The 20,892-nt window shown below is 34.3% G+C and overlaps 1 protein-coding gene across 1 annotated transcript in view; it reads right to left on the reverse strand.

Moving 5' to 3' along the window:
• Positions 1 to 871: 871 nt before the first annotated feature.
• RASSF9 (Ras association domain family member 9) overlaps positions 872 to 20,892 on the reverse strand; it is a 30,656-nt gene continuing 10,635 nt past the window's right edge. The window contains exon 2 of the mRNA XM_061125430.1: positions 872 to 5,829. Within this exon, the coding sequence (XP_060981413.1) occupies positions 4,569 to 5,829 (1,261 nt within the window). The 3' untranslated portion in view covers positions 872 to 4,568. The remainder of the gene's footprint in view (positions 5,830 to 20,892) is intronic.

The raw sequence follows: 20,892 nt of genomic DNA on the forward strand, positions 1-20,892 counted from the left end.
TAATAATAATAATTTGAATAACGTGTGTCTATTTTACTTGAAAACAAACTCAATGGTATTACATATACATTATATATATACATATGTGATGTAGGGAGAGACTTAGTAGTTGTCTATAAAAATGTGTCTGATATTTGTATTTAGGAAAAATTCAATAAATTCCTTTTTTTAAAAAATATGAAGGCATTTAGTTTTTCATTTCCTTACATGAAACTATTCATTATGGACCTTACAAATTGCGATTCTCAATTCCAAGTGTTATTGAAAACACAAATTAATTTTAGGTTAAGAAAATGACTACTGTGTATTTTCTCTCACTATTGAGATACGCTGGCTAAGAAAACAATGTTAACTTATTTCTATGTGTCACTACTAAATATTATATACAATCTTTTAAGAGCAATTTCATGGTCATTTATACAATGAACAAATGAGTTTCCTTATTTTCCAAATCATTATTTCCTAAATTAAAGGTAATTAAAATTACTGCTTTTTGAGAAATAAGGGTAGTGGCAAACTGAATAATAGCAGGGTAGATATATACTTGAGTATTTTTATTTTTAACTGAATTTCATTATAGAAAGTAAGATAGCCATCTATTATCCATCTAGTATAAAACCAGTCATCTAGTATAAAAGTGAGGACATTCTTTCATGATAAGTTGAAACAAATATGTATGAAACCCAACAAAAAGTTTTGTTAGATCATTTTGCTCTATATTAATATTGTCATGAAATGATGCCTGATATCAACTTGTGTGAGTTAGCATGACAATTATATAATTTCAACTGATAAAAAATTTGTTTTTAATATAGACAGGTAACACACCCAAAAAGACAAACAATATCACACAAAAGTATACAACTATTCCGTTTATTATTTTGGACTGGTTACACTTGAAGAAATTGTTTGTATTTTGTACTTGTCACAACATGAAAAGAAATAGCGTAATATTTAAAAGAAATCTATATCACATTAAAAGATATTCCTTTTGTCTCAAGAAAAATACATTTCAATTAAAATAATAATCCTACCTTGTAAAATTATAAAATGCAGCCACAGAAATATATTTTGTCATGTACAGTAGATGTTTAAATAAATATAAAAATAAAATTTTAATGGATTAAAATAGCTTCTACACACCAATGAAAGGCCATTTATTTATATTTTTAGCGAAAAAGAGAAAATAAAACAGTTAAGATATTTCAAAGTTATTTTGTGTATTTCTTAAAACCTAGCTCTATAAAATATTTTTTATTAAATGCATGGATGCAGTGAAAAACACCATAATTTAACCATTGATGAGCTTTTATAAAGAAAATATTCCCATTGTTTGTAATCGGTAACTCTGTGAATTAAAAATAAAATAGAAAATTGATACTACAGTAATAATTTTTCATAATGACACTAAGACGTAGTCTCTCTTCCAAAGGATTTATAAGTAGAATTGTTAATGTTTTAAGTTTGCTAAAATGCATATTTTATGTATAAAATGCACTGGTATCATTTTTTTTTTTTAAGTTACAGTCTTCTGTATTTTTTTTAAAATATTTTTTTTTAAGTTACAGTCTTCTAAAATTTAGCAATTCAATTCCAGAATTGAGTAGGGGCAAAAAGATTGATTAGAGGCAGTAAGGTTAACAAGATAGACCAAGTAACAAGACAATAAAAATATGTTGAGGGAGGGAAGTTAGATAAGTACACAAATAAATATAAGCTAAACCAGAATATAAATGCTCCTTTATGAAAAATACACCTAAAATAATTGTGGGTTCAGAGATAAAGTATTACAAAGTATCAGAGATAAAGTATTACAATGGTTGAATAGAAAAACATGTTTCATAGAAAGGGATAACACATTGAAAAGCTTCAAATGGATGGTATTTCAGTATACAGCAGATAGAAGAAAAAAAGAGACATTTCAAGTGGGAGAATGAACACAGTTCTGTGAAAATCTCTCTTGTTATAGGGGAAAATAGTCAGCTTTTGTTTGCTACTTCTAGCTTCATATAACAATTTCATAGTTAATCTGTTAGGTTACTCAAGAATTTATAAACACTTTATTTTAAAGCTTCTATAAATAATTAAGATACTAAAGTTTCTATCAAGTTCTAAATTTAGAATATACATTCTCATTTAATTTTGCATAGCTCAGTATCCAGAGATGAGGGCAATGCATTTTAGTATTTTTATTTGTATTAATATATTATTCTAAATTAGAGATTCACCATGGAAAATGATGATTTAATACTGTAATGAATCAAAGGCACAAATACATTTGTATAACAACAGAACAAGTTGAAATTCTAATGCGATTTTAAAACTCAATGGTCTTGCTTTCTGACAAGAGTTTTTAACATTATTTACTGTAAAAATAGAAGAATTGGCCCTTAGAATGCATCACTATGCTTAATTGTATAAAATCAGACATTAATGCAAAGTTTCTAAAATGGCATTATCTAACTAGTTCTATTTCTTATCAGATTTGGATTCAGATAATCAAATTATATAGCAGATAACAATGTTCTTTTCTCACTAAAGAGTAATCCAAAGAGATCTAAAGAGATTACTTTTGAAAAACAACACTACAACTGTTTTATATTTGATGATGATCTTCTGAGTTTAATCCCCAGAAGAGAATAATAAATATGTCAATAGCTTTCCATAGTGCTGAATGATTAATGAGATATTAGGCAAATAAACTTCCCTTTCTTAAATGACTATTCAATTCCCTTCTTATTTCTTTTAAATTAAACCCATGTTTGTGTTATTACTTATTAGCATACTTTTCCCTATAGTGGAAATTCCTACTTTTCTTACCATGCAACTTCAGATAAGGCGTTTACCATGCAACTTTAAGTAAGGCCTTCAACAGTATCTTAGTATGAAAAATGGTAACATTAGATACTCCCCAAAACTGAAATATTAAGAAAATTTAAATATCTTCCCAAAGGTTGGCAAAATGTCTGGAGGATGGAGAAATTTTAAAAAAGATTAGGAAACTGAGTTAAAACATATAGTACAGTAAACATAAAGGTAAAAAGGGAAGAAATGAGAAATACTGACCCTTAACCAATATCCACATATTAAAGCTAAGTAAAATAATCATCTACTCACATGTGAGAAAGGTGTTAGCTAAAGGAAAAATGAACTGCAGCTGTATTCATGTAATAGTACAACAAAACAGTTTTTAATATGATTATGTCATGTATTCAGTAGCAAGAAATAAGGCAGGGAAAGAAGGAGATAAGAGAGAGAAAGAGAAAAGAAAGGAACTTCCTAACTAAAAACCAAGCTAAACCAAGCCTCTTCTGGCTCTATAATGATTGTCAGTCAAGACAGAATCTAAATCATCTATTTAATTTGTTGGATATTTACTTTCATGTTTGAGAGTGGGATACAATAGAGCTACTTTTTTTTTTCAGTTTGCACCTTGGATGAAGGACCATAAAGACAATCTGAATTATAGTGTAGCAGAATAAAAGGTTTTTGTTCACAGGAGCTCCTATCTCTATTTTCAGAGGAAAAACACTAATATTTATGGGTGTTTTTTTGTGTGTGCCAAGTTGCTTGTCGTGTCTGACCTTTTGCGACCCTATGAACTGTAGCCTTCCAAGTTCCTCTGTTCATGGGATTCTCCAGGCAAAAATACTGGAATGGGTTGCCATGCCCTCCTCCCGGGGTACTTAAGGTACATGGAGCTCTATTTTACCCACACAAAGGACCCCAAGCTACATCCCTTCAACGTTTTTAGATAAGGTATAATCAAATAGGACTATGACCCTGTGATTCTTCTCTGTAACCCACACCATATCTCACTCGAAGAATGAACCTGCACAGATGACTGGTTTGATCTAAAGGTTTGCATATCAGATAGAGAAAGCACATACATATCGCTTATTAATTTTTAGCTTCTTTAGAAAAGTTGCTGTTGTCTGCAAAACTTGGCTTTTCTTATTTATACCCCTGTCTGATCCACTGATGGTATTTGTACATGTCCCAGTAACGACCCTTCCATCTCCTGTAACCTAAACCTAAACAGGTAGAGGGGTTCAAGAAGTAACAGAGATGATGTACATTCTAAATAGCAAAGAAATGAACAAATTTGAATTAATACAGTTACAATATAAGAGTTATCATGTACTTTACAGATTATTAAATACCAATGATACAGTGTTGAAAACTCTATAACAATACATCTTAATTTTACTTGTTCACATATGCAATTTCAATATATTGATATCTAATATTAAGAATTGAAGTTTGAATAAATCACTTCTCATAGAAACAGATTAAAATTCACATCAAATTATTTCTCTGTTATATACCTACAAGCTATTTTTGCTGCATTCCTAATAAACAGCTCATTGTTTGAACTTGTAATAATTAGATAACACTGGAACTCTTAAATCAAAAATAAACCAACAAACAAAATTCTCTAGTTCTTATTAGCTACTGAATTCCTTAACATTATTTACATTTTTCTCCAGAGTGGAATATTTAAATTTTCCTATTAAATTAAACAAACACGAACAATATTAAAGTAGGTCAGAGTGAAGCCATTTAAATTACGTTGACAACAGCACCCCATCTCCTGCAGTTGTTTCTGAGTCCTGACTGTGGTTAGAGCTGATACCAGTGTCTGAGTCCGTGTCATTGGTATACATGTTAAATATTCTTTGAGTAAAAGGAGAAACCACTCCATTGCTGGTGGGCACCTCGGATTCCTTTCCTCTGGTTTCCTTCAGCTCGCATTCATCTGCATTGCTGATATGAAGGGAATTGAACTCCTTGGCGAGGAGCTCATATTCCTTAGCTTTCATCTGAAGCAATGAGTCACTGTATTTAATCTCTTTCTGGATGCCACTCAAGTGAGAGTGAATTTTCAAACCAGCTTTCATGCTTTTCTCCAAATCACACCTAACACTCTCTAAATTAGAGCTTTCAAGTTCACTGGCAGCTGCCCCTTCTGCATCTTCATTTATCTCCATGCAAACACTTTTTACTTCTTTTTCTATTTCGGCAGAGAGCTTATCAATGAGCTTTCTGTAGTAGATCAGTCGTTCCTCCAGCTGTACAATTCCATCACTTTCCCTCAGGTCCTCCAGAATCTGCCTTTCATCATATTCCAAGCCTAGTTTTTGCTCAACTTCATTGAAACTGGGCATCATATATGCATCCTGGACATAATTTTCACCATTATTTTCCACCCGATCAAGATGAAATTTAGCTTCACACTTTTCAATTTCCAGATCCAGCTCTTTCATTCTCTTGACTTGTTGATTAATAGTGTGATCCTGGGAAATAATCAGATGAACTAATGTCTCCATACTATCTCGCTCTTGGGAAACTGTGTCCTGCTTAATTTTAGCCAGTTTCCGGAAAGTTTTCCTGACAATTCTTTTTTGTTTATCTGGCGGTAATGTCTTCATATAATTTGCCGGGCTGAGCTCCCACAGTTTTTCTGTATTTTGCACTAATTTGGCTTCAGCTGTCCGCCACAAGGGAACTGGAAGAAAAGCATCTGCTTTAACCAAAACAAACTGCATATTAGGCTGCTCGTCTCCCCATGCTTTCCAAAGCTTCAGGATTCTAGTTAGGGGAGGAAGAACCCGTTCAGAGCCTCTCCACTTTTCTATGATGCAGTAATCACTGGGCTTTCCCAGAAGAAATCGTTTCTCCCCAAATGTAGTCTCGTGTTCCTCAAGCAAAGCCTGGATGACGTCAGCAGAGGTGGTGCGTTTGGTTAGCCCACAGACAATCTTCTCTTCTTGGCAAACCCAAACCACAATTTCCTTCTCTTCTGAATCCATTTCTTTAGTTGGGGATCTAAAAGAAAACAAAGTACATTACACTACTGTCATCACTGTGTAAACTCAGAAAGATGGTTTAATTTTAATACCCTCTCTAAATTTTACCCTTAGTGAGAGATGCATTTTGAGGTGGGACTACATAAGAATCAGACATTTTATGGTAATAAAGAAAATTTAAGACCATGAAAAATATCTTAGTTTTCTTTTTAACTCCTATTGGGCTCTGGAACAAGCAAATTGCCGTCAAAGATAATGAAGGCTATTTTATCTTTAGAAAGCCAGACACAATATAACTGGAGTTAGAATTGCCAGAGTTAAGACAATAATCAAAGTGGTGATGAATAAGAGGTAGAATACGACTATTCTGGGGCTTCCCAGGGTGGTCCTAGTGGTAAAGAACCTGTCTGCCAATGCAGGAGATGTATGAGATGCCGGTTCAATTCCTGGGTCAGGAAGATTGCTTGGAGGAGCATGTGGCAACCTACTCCAGTATTCTAGCCTGGAGACTCCCATGGGCAGAAGAGCTACAGTTCATAGGTTCACAAACAGGAGGACACAACTGATGTGACTTAGCACGCACACACAAGACTATTCTGCTGGAGACATAGGGCTAGGAAATAACCATGAAAATGTAAACGGAATGTTATTAGAGTAAAAGAGTTGAAAATACTCCACTATTGAAATTAGTGATTATTTCATCCTGCAAATATTTACTGTATGCCAACCATGTGCCAGATATGTCTGAAGATGCTAAAGATATAGCAATAAGCAAAGGAGACAAGGATGTGGACATAAATGTGTAATTAATATAAGATAGCGGTAAATGCTAGGAAGAGAATTAAAGAGGGTGAAGTGATAGAGAATGACTTGGAAGAAGGAGAGGTCTACTTTATTTAGAGAGCTCGGGAGGGACTTCTCTAAGAAGGTGACATGTGAATAGGAATAAAGTCACACAGTCAGTAGTGACAGAGTGAAGATTCAACCTAAGTAAAAAAGCTGACTGGAGAGTACTTTTAACTGATGCATTGTAAAGACAAGTTTACGAGTTTAATGGCTTAGACATGTGGATTAAATTGGAAGAAAAATCATAAACTACTTCTTACAGAGGAACTCTACCACACAAATTAGCCTTTGATAGCAGTGGAACCATAGTGCCTCATAAGAGCACCCAACTGGTCAAGGAAGGACATTTCCCAATAGCCAGCCTTGGAGAAAAGTATGTGGAAATGTATTACCTTCTATGCCTTTTTCTTATTAATCTTGTTCCTGCTTTCATTCAGCAATAAAGGATTTTGACTGGCCTGGATGCCTCCCTCAGCTGACAAAACCCTCATAAATATAAAAGCCCCACTGCTAACTCCTTAGAGTAATCTTCACATCCTGTTCCATTTTCTAGATGGAAAACATCAGTTCTGGGTCTGTAGCTAAGGATGACAGGACTTATAAACGCTTCAGCTCTACACTGCAGCTGTGAAGAAGACTGGGAAACAGGGATCAGGGAGTCTTTATGTACGATAGAATAATAATGACGTACATGAGAATTCTCCAATTCTTCCATGATCCCTGCTCTAATTGGGATTCTCTTGTTTTGGAAGGAGCAAGTGCTTATATGTTATGGCTTCCACTAGATACCTGATAGTTTTCAGCTCATGTGGATGATATAACCCTAACAGTCATTATGCACAATCAAGAAAGATAAATTATTTCCATATTACATATGAGAAATTGAGTGCCTTTATTAATAGTCTCACAGGCTAACTGGTTCCAAACACTTTAAAAAGTTTGCTCTAAATGTCCTTTTATTTTCTTGAGTCAATATTCTCTAAATATTTTGAGGAATTTTTATTACCATCATTCAAACCAGGCAATTTTCAAAACTTTTACCACTTGCCTGAGCATGTTTTAAAGTAATGACCATTCTTCATTGAATGTAGGCAGTAAATCTTCCATATCTAGTTGGTATAAGCTTCATTATGTTTAATTCTACTTTGTAGCAGGCTTAGGATTTTGCAAACTATGCTTATTTTATAGTATGGCTCCAATTGAGTTTCTATTTACTCATTCATTTAATAAATATTTGCTGAGCATCTCTTCAGTGGTTGATACCATCATGGAAATGTAGATCATAGAAATATGTGTATGATTTATAAAGCATTTGCTGTTTAGTTACTAAGTCATGTTGGCCTCTTTTACCGCCCATGGACTATAGCCCGCCAGGCTCCTCTGTCCATGGGATTTCCCAGGCAAGAATACTGGAGTGAGTGGCCATTTCCTTCTCCAGGGTATATTCCTGATCCAGGGATAGACTTGTCTCTTGCATCTCCTGCATTGGCAGGTGGATTCTTTTACCACAGAGTCCCCTGGGAAGCCCAATATATAGTATACTACATCTATAATTACATAGTATGAAAGTGTGTTAGTTGCTCAGTCATGTCAGACTCTTTGTGACCCCATGGACTGTGGCCTGCTAGGCTCCTCTGTCCATGGGATTTCCCAGGCAAGAATACTGGAGTGGATTGCCATTTCTTCTTCTAGGGTATTCTGACCCAGGACTGGAATCCAGGTTTCCTGCATTGCAGGTGGACTCTTTACCATCTAAGCCACCTATATATACATAATATATACTACATAATTATTTAGTACATATTATGACATTTCCCATACATACACTTTAAAAAATTACATATGTATTTTACACCTTATTAAATTTGATATTATTGAATATATCCTAAGATTCTCATTAAGTATTGTTATGTTTGGGATCAAGATTGCTGGGAGAAATATCAATAACCTCAGATATGCAGATGACACCATCCTTATGGCAGAAAGTGAAGAGCCTCTTGATGAAGGTGAAAGAGGAGAGTGAAAAAGCTGGCTTAAAACTCAACATTCAAAAAACCAATATCATGGCATCCAATCCCATCACTTCTTGGCAAACAGATGGGGAAACAATGAAAACAGTGACAGATTTTATTTTCTTGGGCTCCAAAATCACTGCAGATGGCGACTGCAGCCATGAAATTAAAAGACGTTTGCTCCATGATCAACCTAGACAGCATATTAAAAAGCAGAGACATTACTTTGCCAACAAAGGTCCATACAGTCAAAGCTATGGTTATTCCAGTAGTCATATTCTTGGCTGGAGAATCCCATGGACAGAGAAGCCTGGTAGGCTACAGTCCATGGGGTCACAAGAGTCAGACACGACTTAGAGGCTAAACCACCACCGCCATGTTTGGATGTGAGAGTTGGACCATAAACAAGGCTGAGTGCCAAAGAATTGATGCTTTTGAAATGTGGTGTTGGAGAAGACTCTTGAGAGTCCCTTGGACTGCAGGGAGATCAAATCAGTCAATCCTAAAGGAAATCAGTCAATCCTAAAGGAAATCAGTCCTGAATATTCATTGGAAGGGCTGATACTGAAGCTGAAACTCCAATACTGTGGCCACCTGATGCAAAGAGCCGACTCATTAGAAAAGATGGGTGTTGCTGGGAAACATTGAAGGCTGGAAGAGAAGGGGACGACAAAGGATGAGATGGTTGGATGGCATCACTGACTCAATGGACATGAGTTTGAGCAAGCTCCAGGAGATGGTGAAGGGCAGGGAATCCTGGCGTGCTGCAGTCCATGGGGTTGCAAAGAGTTGGACATGACTGAGAGACTGAATAAAAACAACATGCTCTGTTTATGTTTTCAAATAGTTTATAATCACAAAATATGCTTAAAAATTATTTACGTATATAAAAGAAAATAAAAAACACTCATAGTACCACAGTATCCATTTTTATTTGACACTTTAAATTCTTTTTTGCCTTCTGAAACATTAACAAGATTTACTTGTAAAGATCTGCAAAAAAGGAATAGTAGGAACAATACTAGATATTTTATAATATGATTATATGTTATATATTATATATACTATATATATAAATATATATATTTTATAATATGAATTCATCTTAATCTTCACTAACAATTCAATTTCATTTCATTCTTCTTGAATTCTGAAAATTATTTTTTTCTAATCTTCTGTACTCATCACTGTAATACTGCAATACACACACACACACACACACACACACACACACACACACATATACATACACATCTGACTCACATTTCTTACAAGATTGCTTCAAATATCAGATAAGAGAAAGAAGAAGAGTGCTTTGAAAATTGTGGAAAATGTACTGGGTAAATATAGGTTATTAACACTAATGGTAAAATTACTGTTATTATTACTTAATGCTGAGAAGGGTATGGTATTATTCAGTAACATTATTGAGCTTGCTACAGTAGTTAACAGTATTATTTTCAAAATATTTTCCCATCTACCCCACAATATTTTTTCACCTGTTTTCAGCTGGTCAATATTTTTGCATGTACACTCCCAATATAACACAACTGTTTATCTAATAAAAAGATGTTTAAAAGGATCACTAATATAATATTTGGATCAGAGATGAGCTGAGAATCCTTTTAATCTTTCTCTGATTTATAGCTTTCTGATTTTAACACTGTGGTAATAAAGTTTATTACACTGAAAATAAATCTATACATATATTTATATTTCATCTGACTATTCTTCTATAACTATTTCATTATTCAGCTTTTGCCTTTTAGAGTATCTTCTTCAGACAAATAAGAAAATTTATATGCCAAATGAAACTCTTCAGTGACATGTGTTAGCCTCACAGGTACTTTTCCAGATTTATTCTGAAATAGAGTGAAAATTATATATGAGAATTTTTGCATTCACCCTGTATTCAATCATGAACTTAAAAATGTCTCCACTGATAATTAGTTTTAATACCACAAAACACACAGAATTAAGATGAGTTGGCTTGGAATTACATATGGAAGTTCATACAACTAAATATTTCTTCAACAAGATTCCATTGAGTAACTATGGTGCATAAAGCAGTAGGGAATAAATCAACTATTTAAATCTGGAAATCTTAAGTATTAAATAAGACATCTTAATGTCAAATTGAAGATCTACAACATAAGTATTTACAGAAAAAGGATTAAGTGTGAAGGCAGAGAAAAATAAAGATAAATAGATAATATTTGGCCATCATTATTAAGTTGTACAGAAAAAAAATGAACTTGGGGCCCAGGAGAATAATTCAAAAAATGACATTTCTTCCTAGTATGGTAGACATTGAAGTTTAATCGAGATTTGATGTATAAAATTTATCAGGACAAATATTTCATATTGAGTCCAACTTTAAAAAAAAATAATCATTAAAATGAGAAATTATTAAGAATAATTACATTATAATATATGCTAAAACCATTGCTTAGTCACGTCTGACTCTTTGTGACCCTGTGGACAGTAGCCCACCAGGCTCCTCTGTCCATGGGATTGTCCAGGCAAGAATACGGAGTGGGTTGCCATTTACCCCTCCAGGGGATCTTCCCCACCCAGGGATTGAATCTGCATCTCCTGTGGCTCCTGAACTGCACGTGGATTCTTCACTGCTGAGTCACAGAGGAAGCCCGGTGAGGAATCCTGATCCATATACACAACAAAATACTTTCATCACAGCTTTGTCTATTCCTTTTTTTCTTACATCTTGTGGGGAATCTAACAGTAAAATATATTAAAACAAAAATAACAAATAAGTGAGACATTTCCAAAATAAGTGATGCAAGTTGGTATTCTACTTAATGGATTGCCAATGGAACTTTTTCTCCTTTCACCCTCATGGCCAGTCTTTATGATTATTATTATTAATCCTGCCCAACTGGACTTCCCTCTGTTAGTCCCAGAACTGGTCCTAAAGAATATTGATAGCTGCATTAAGATACTATAGAAACACAAGTATTCAGAATAGGATTAATTTTAGTTCAGGGGGAAAAAAAACAAACCTGCATTCATAGATTTCATTAAGAAATAGTAAATCTTCCTTCTTCATTAAGAAATAGTATTTGAATATCTGACCATTACATGGGGAATGGACAGTGGGAAGAAAAGATGTGGGGAGGAAACGACAGAATAGAAGTGGCCAAGGAGACTAGGGCAGCACCAGGGCCATGGTGAGGGTTGGAAGTCAGCAGAAAGGGTTTCACTGTATTTCTCCCTTACTCCTTTGCAGGTTTATTCTGCCCTGTGACAGAGGAGACAACCAAAGACCAGAATTAGGAATGAAGGTTTTGAGACACCTTCAGTTTAGGAGAAGAAGTAGTCAAGATAATATCTGCAGTCTTTACAGGACCAAAGGAAAATTCTCAGAGATAACCAGGGGAAATGGGAAAAAAAAAAAAAAAATCTATCACTTAGTTAAGGCTGTGGACAGCACAGGCATGTACGACATGCCTAGACAAGTTAGAAAGTGTCTTTAAAAATACACTTTGTCTTTAAAATTGTCTTTAAATTTGTCTTTAAAATACACTTTAAAATTGTTTTTAGCAATAAAACTACACTAAATAGAACATTTTCTTGCTTTGGTTATTCAAAGGCACCCTGGAATATAATACTGTCTTGAAGTCACATTATTCAAATGAATTGGAATACAATACTGTATTTTTTAAAATCTGGTTACTGTGCTTTTCTGATTGCTGAATACAAAACGAGGGTTGCTATTATTCTAAATTTTATCAGACTTTTGGCCAAACTAAGATATTGTCTTAATATTTTTTTTTTACATGCAGTTCAAATTAAATGAATGCTTTCCAGTCAAACTTCTCATTCTATAGAGAAGTATGAATTATCTCCTTAATATTTCTTAACACATAGTAAAATTAATTCCCTTTGAAATTTTTATTAAACCTCAAAATATATTTAAACTCCTCAAAAGACAAACATTTATTTTTCCCTGATATCATCATGCAGTTCAAAGCCCCAGCAAGGACCACAGCCAGAATTAATACAACATATGTCATTCATTTATGTATCCTGTAATAAAAATAAGAATATAGAGAACAAAATACATGTTGCACTGAGATTCTGATCCAGCACAGAGAACAGATTTCAATGCCTCATAATAGTCAGATTTTTCCATGGAAAACATAGATGCCTGTGGAATTATAAAAATCCTTCTTATGAAGTCTGTTCTCAAAATATCTTGACCAAATAAACTATCACAGGGAATTAGATCCAGTCTATAGAACTCCTCAGTGTATAACCCACTACATGTGGCACTCATATTTAAAACATGTCAGTAAATAACACTTGGAGACAGACTAACTCAACAATGCAAGATTCCGAACTGATGATTAGGGGTGAAAGCTATAATACAGTAATAAAAAAAATTCAATCTCAGGATATTTATGTCAGGCTCAAATCTAAAATTACCTTGTAGAAGTTTACATTGTCTTGAATAAAAGCATATAATTAAATAAAGAATAAAGATAGGTGATGATAAAGGGCAAGTTTACTAAATCACATTCCATACCAAAGATTATAAACTGGTATTTGAATTTACAAACCCAGCTCCATACTAATTATGAAGTTTAAAATGCTGAGGATGCCATAAGTAATTAGTTTGCATAGTCAAGGTTTAAATTACATGACACATCTCTTTTCAAACTAAAAGGTCAAGCTTCCAAATTTAATAGCATCTTTTCCCAATAATCAAAATTATCAGAGTACAAACACTGGCTTGGCCATAACATCTTACAGAAAAACTCAAATGAACGTTTTATACAAGCCAATACAATGAGTTTAGCTAATTAATTAGTTAACATCACTACTATTATGTAAGAGAAAAATTTATATTTTGTGTACTATAATTGGGTGGCTTGTAATAAGAGAAAAAGAATGACCCAAACACAAATTTCAAGACAGACTCTGGTAAAAAGTTTAAATATATGATAGAAAAAAGTTCTATGTAAATCAATTAAATCTATCCTAAGTTAGTTATTCCCCAAATAAATTGTCCATTTTGAATTATAGCATACATATTTTTATAACTTGATTCAACATTCATTTCTTAACACATTACTGACCAGAGGCATTAGTTTCTGCAAAAAATCCCCTGGTCAATAATGTGTTAATAGAACTATGATTTTAGTAAATATGAATAAACAATGAGGGTAAAATTCTATAGAAGATAAGATGATCTTTAAGTTCAGAAATGCGTTATATAGCTAGGAAGGAGAAAAGATATGTTTAGAGAGAAAGAGATTTTAAAAATTCAAGACCATCTTAAATATTATTGGAAATCATGAGATATTAACACATTCTGTATAAAAATGCTACAAAATTTTTTTAAAAAACAATAATAATCAAAGCTAGGTAATATGTAATAAACCATAATAAGACATAGAAGTTGACCCCAATGTCTTCAAGACATTTTCAATTCCCATAACCCTTTAAAGTCAAATTAGGTAAAAGAGCCTCATGAGATTTCATTTGGGACAGGATCTTGGATCTTATCTGTGAGGTGGACTCTTTCAGTTTATTACTTAATATGATGATGTTTAGGTTTGGTAGTTAAGGAACGGATACTTAGAAAATAAGTTAAGGTGACTGGGGAAAAGAACAGTGGGGTCTGTGTAAAAGGAGACACTAGATAACAGTAGCTAACATTTATTGCATGTTTAATATGTGCCAGGAAGTGTTTTAAGTGCTTTATATATATCAACTCATATAATTTTCATCACAACCCTATCAGCTAGGTCCTATAATTCATTACAAAGATTAAAAAACTGAAGCACAAGAAATTAAGAATTTGTTCAATACCACCCTCAGCTAGTAAGTGGGAGAAAATACGGATCATGTAGAAATAAGGAAAATAAGAATAATTCGGATTAAATGAATTAGAATTGAATCCATGCTGATGAACTCCCTATTGCCTAATACAATAATCAACATATTTCATTAAGTTTTCTCTCTGGAAACAAGATACTAAATCTGAGTCAGATATAGTCATCTACTGAGGGGGGGAAAACGAAAAAAACCTTTTGTGATATTATGATAAAAGTATTTTATATACTTACTTACTACCTGCTTCTATACATTGTCAATACATGCAGGATCATTTATCAATGTGATATTTAATGACTGACTTTCTTGGAAATCTGGAGGCTTGTCAGTACACAGACTCCTAATTCTTTCATCTGTTTAAGAAGCAACTATAAAATTATTTTATAGTTCCTCTAGTAGACATCTGGGTAAAATGCTGAATTGCCCATTGAATTCAGATTTTTTAAAAGTACTTTATTCATTCCAGCACCTAGAGATAATTAATATTTATATTTTTTCTATATACAGACTACATTTTTTAGTAAGTTCTAAAGAATAACAAGGTCCCTAATCATTTAAAAGCTATACTGAGAACCTCCCTGGCGGTCCACTTGTTAAGAATCCACCTGCCAATACAGGGTACACAGGTTCAATCCCCGGTCTGGGAAGATTCCACATGCCACAGGGCAACTAAGACAGCCACAACTGCTGAGCCGGCGCACTAGAGCCCACACTCCACGACACGAGAAGCCACCAGATGAGAAGCCCGCGGACTGCAGCTAGAGAGCAGGGCCCGCTCGTCACAGCTAGAGACAGTCTGTGCACAGCAGTGAAGACCCAGCATGATCAAAAATAAACACATATTTTTAAAGCTAAATTGACTTTTAAAATCGATTTTGTTTGGGTTATTTTCTGTACTTAAACACTGATCACCTTAATACACCATGAAGACATGTGAAGTAAAGCAAATATACTATTGATGGGATTCAATACATGATACTCCAAAATATGGTACCTTGAGTATTTTAAGCAGAAGGAGTTCTAGAAAATGGGAGAAATGGGGAGTTCATGTGGACATTCCATCCAAGCCTCTCCCCTGAAAGTGATCATAGGACCCTCGGGTGAGAGATGCCCTTCCTCTGTCTGAAGGAAAGGAGCATTCTTATCTCTGAACACAAAGTGAAGAGGAGAATCCAAACAGACTCCATTAAATTTCTCCCAGTTTACTATACTTACTTTGTATCCTTTGACCTATCTACCGCACTTCTCCATGACTGCATTCTTCATTAAACCTAGCATAAAACAATTGAGATTTAACCATTTCTTTAGATCTTCATTTCCTTAAGAAGGCTCCTGAGTCATGTAAAACTTACAATAAATCAATTTGAATGCTTTTCTCTTGTCAGTCTGTTTCCGTCAGTTTAATTTTCAGAGCCAGGCATGGAACTTAACAGGGTCAAGGAAAACTTTATATTCCCCTACACAATACATAAAATTAAAAAAAAAATTAGGTGACAATTTTGACTCTTTCTGTACTGTTTACACATTTAGACACACACAAAACAAAGTTTGAACACAATTAAAATTAATGAAGCAGACAAATAGTGAGGAATCTCTCTGCATCCGCAAGCTAAAATAACTCTGGTTATTTTACCCAGAGAATACCACATGCCCTCTGAAGTAACATTTTTGAGATCATAGTACTGCAGTCTCAGGAAGAGATAATCACAGATCATGTCAGTCACAAATAATACAAGTCTTTGCTTAGGCTGCTATGCAAATTTGGATTACTGTTTTGATAGATGAAGCATGAAAATAGTGCTATCAAATAGTTTTCATTAAACACAAACTATTTATTTTATTCATATTTAATTCAAATAGTTTTAAAACAGGAGTCCTTCAGAAAATTAATCATTCTATGAAAAATAGGGGCAACAAAATATTAAAACTATCTTGAAAATTAAAATTTTATGCATACATATACATAGAAAAAAATCACTAGTTCTATGCATTACTAATACCAGTTTAATTTTCTAGGGTGTAATAATATAAGCCAGTCATATAAGATAAGAAAAACCCTAAACATTCCATCACTGCAGGATGGAATACTATACATAATTCCCATAAACAGAGAAAAGGGAAGGGGATGTGAAATGAATGTGTATTGGAGATTGGGGGGGTGGTAAGTAAACTAAGCTTATAGTTCAGATTCCGGAAGTTGATTATACTCACAATGTAAATATTAACATGCAGTGTTTACCAGATGAAATGCTGAAAAAATATCTAATCATATTGGAAATTCTAGGGCTTACTTCTAAGTGTTACCCGTGCTTCGCAAACACCTAAAGTTTCCTTATTGATTTGTACTTTGTAAAGAAATATTTCATAACAACAGAGCATATTCATTAAAGGAAAGTTACCCAGCCTGAGTATTTTGTTTAACAATAGCTGTAGTTATGTCAACTACTAACATTCATTTTCCTTTTGGCAGCTAAGCCCATAATTGGTTTTGCCTTCTTAGTGGAAGCTGTTTTCTAATGACGGTGATTTTCAGTTTGTATTTGCCTGCAGCCACCTACTTGTCCCTCTCTAAATGTGTTCTGAAATATGCTGGCAGATTTGAATGGCACTAGAAATATGTAAGAATTTGAATTATTCAGTAGGATAGCTGAAAACATAAGAGGAGCTCCTTTATTCCTGATTTCTACATTCTGAACATGGTCTATAATAGACAGTAATAAACTATGACTTCCAACTGGAAGTTTTATCTAAAATAATCATCTGTTCACATTAGTCACAAATCAATTAGCTAAAGAGCAACAACAAGTAAATTACTTGTAGAAATAAGAATATACCAGGGCCTCATGCCATTTTTTAAAAGAGCTCCTTGAAAACATTATCGATAAAAGAAAAACACTGGTCATCTATATCAAAAGTATCTTACATCCATTTACCATCTCAAAGTTTCTAACTCTTTAATAGCCATCCTCTGAATGTTCACTGCCTCCACCTCCTCTAGGACTTTGCTTCATAATCTATCCCTTCTTTTATAATGTTTTAAAATAATTTCATTTTTCATTTATTTATTTGGCTGAGCGGGGTCTCCGTTGCAGCACGTGGGACCTGCATTGCATCATGTGGGATCTTCTGTTGTGATGCACAGAATTCTCTAATTGTGGAGCTCAGGCTAAGTAGCCACAGTGCAGGGGCTTAGCTGCTCCGGGGCATGTGGGGTCTTAGTTCACCAAGCAGGGATCAAACTCCTGTTTGATTGCAAGGTGAATTCTTAACCACTGGCCCACCAGGGAAGTCCCGGTTTATCCCTTCTTAAACTCATTATATCTTCTATCTTTACTTCTGGCCCTTCCTACAATCAAGTCACACAATTTGACCACATACACACCTCAACTATCTTTCCTTCAAAAACTCAAATAATAACCCACAGTCACTTTCTCCAGTTCATGTCTTTCCAATAACAACCACTTTAAAGTGACTTCCACCACCACACACCCACAGCAGACACATTTCTTCCTAGCTTTATCAAAGATGTAATCTCTAAATCCAATTGCTATTTTTGGAACTGATCTGACTTGACCTCTTTATAAGATTTATGTTGTGACGTTTTTCTCTCATTTTTGCAGTAGTCAGTTCCTTGACTTCATAACTTTACTCTTTCTTCCTTTCCAACTTCTTTTCAGTTCCGATGTGGCCCTTGCTTCTGGCTCAATAAATGTAGATGTCATGCAAGGGTGGCCACTAATTCTTTGCAGCTTTTTCCATTGAAAGATGGAATCTATTTCCTTTTCCTTGAATAGACCTTGGGACTAAGTATGGCCAATAGAATGTGATGAAAACCACATGTGCAAGTTCTAGAGTCCAGGCTTCAAGAAATCTTGCAGCTTCTCCTTCTTCTTCCTGGAATGCTGTTCTGAGACTGCTGTTTGATGAAAAAACTTGAGATGAAAGACCACATAGAGAGACAGAGAGATCCAGCCATCTCAGTTGACCAGTTGACCCACTGGACACTAAGCCTTGACTAACTCACTGCTCATGAGAGAGCTCAAGTAAAAACCAAAATAAGACCCCAGTTTACCCGGAAAATCAAAGCAAATAATGCATTGCTAGAACCTTCCTGGTAGTCCGATGGCTAAAACTCCATTCTCCCAATACAAGATGCCCAGGTTCGATCCTTGGTTGGGAAACTAGACCCCATGTGCTGCAACTAAGACCCCATATGGCCAAAAAGAAAAAAAAATGTTGTTTTCAGCTACTAATTTTTATGATGCTTTTATTATCAGTAAGTGATAACTGATACGATAGGCATCTCCCAGGTTTTTATGACTCATTTCTTGTCTCACTATATACGTCTTTTTTTTTTCATTTATTTTTATTAGTTGGAGGCTAATTACCTTACAATATTATAGTGTTTTTTGCCATACATTGACATGAATCAGCCATGGATTTACATGCGTTCCCCATCCCAATTCACTATATACATCTTATAGGTGACTGTCATGTCAGCCATAACCTTATCAACCAACTGTATGGCAGTAGTTCCAAAATCTATTATTTTTCCCTTTGAGCTCTAGGCTAATATTCCCAACTTTGTATTTACATGTTTACTTGATCTTTATATTACAGCCACCTCAAACTTGGTCCAGCAAAATGAATTTACCATTTCCTCTTCCCACATCTCAAACTCTTCCATATCTTGATTTCCCATCCTATCAAATGGGACTCACTATCATCCTGCGCAAACTGGGAATCTTCCTAGAGTGTTTTCTCTATCTCATCCCCCTTTAACACAGTCAACCATCTCTACCTGTCTAAGTGTTCTTTTATTTTTTTTTGGAGCATGAGTGGTGGAAGGGTTTTGAGGGAGAAATAAATAAAAATAATTTTTCAGTCAACTAGGACTATCCCCTCTATGTAAATAAAACTTTGTTTATGTGCAGTCACACCCACTTAATTCTGAATTGTCTATTTCATACTACATGGACAGAGTTGAGCGGTTGAGACATTATGGTGGGAATAACCTAAACATTTATTATATGACCTTTTACACAAAAAGTTTACCAACTCCTGACCTAGATGACTTACTTGCATCAAAAATCTAGATTTTGTTTATTTAATTACTAAAATATTATTTGAACTCCAATATCTATACAATGGTTCTATGTATTATTCTTTAGCAGATAAGAAAGTAAAAATAGTGTGAGGGAGGTTCAAGAGGGAGGGGATATATGTATATTTATAGCTGATTCATGTTGTTGTGCAGCAATTATCCTCCAATTAAAAATAAAAGAAAGTAAAAATAATCTGGTCTTTATACAATAGAAGGCAAATTCTTATGGAAGTCATGACCATGTTTGGAAGCAATTTCAAGCAAAGGCAATGAGTGAAGGCTCACTAAGATGATGGCAATGAAATGCTGTATGAAGAATGAGTGGGTTTAACATAGGATTAGTCAGCGTGAAGGTCTTGGCTGGGAAACTAGTGTGTTTTGCCTTTAAGGTCCCATTCCAGGTGCAGTATGTTCCATATTAATCAGTCCCATATGGATGTCAGGATGGATGGGAGTAGGTTGGATGAAAGGCTGCTTTCAATGTGCAGTGTGTCCAAACACCAGGTGTTTGGAGGTGGAATATTTGGTAACGTTCAAATGACACCTTGAATTTTTTTACTCTTCACCCTCATGTTCTTCCCTCCCTCAAATTACTCTTGCCAGTTTTTCTTTTCTTTATGATGATACAACTATATTCCTATTTACTCAGAGCCCAAATTGTAGTTATCATTGATTGTTTTTTCCCCATACTGATACTTCCTACCATGCCCTTCCACTCAGTTTTGAATTCTTATAAGTTCTGTCTCTATAGTGATCCTATAACTGTAATCTCTACCTGAAATTTCTTGTTCATTTATTGTTTGCTTCCTGTCTGCCTGTCCACCACGGCACTATAACCTCAATAAGAATAGAGAGCTTGACTGTCTTTCTCACTTTTTTATCTGCAACACATAGAAAAACGTGTGGCACACATCTTAAGGTAAATAAATATTTTTGTTGAAACCATAGATTTTATTATGATGTTTTAAAATACCGGCTTGTATTTTAATTATTTAAAGTATGTCTGTGTGTCTACCAAGCAACAGTTTCCTTAAAGTAAGGTCCATATTTGATTCACATTTAATCTTAATAATGCCTCCAAAGTATGGGGTTCATTTGATATTTTTGAATTTTTAAAAATCATCAAATAACCATTATCTTGAGTCCAAATAAGGGAAATATATACAAGTAGATGCTAAATCTGATAGAGTGGGATAGTTGAGAATGTTTTATTTTCAGATGCTAAGGTAGATAAGAAAGCAATACTATTATATGCTGAGAC

Source organism: Dama dama, chromosome 3 (assembly GCF_033118175.1).
Source record: "Dama dama isolate Ldn47 chromosome 3, ASM3311817v1, whole genome shotgun sequence".
Classification (NCBI taxonomy): Eukaryota; Metazoa; Chordata; class Mammalia; order Artiodactyla; family Cervidae; genus Dama; species Dama dama.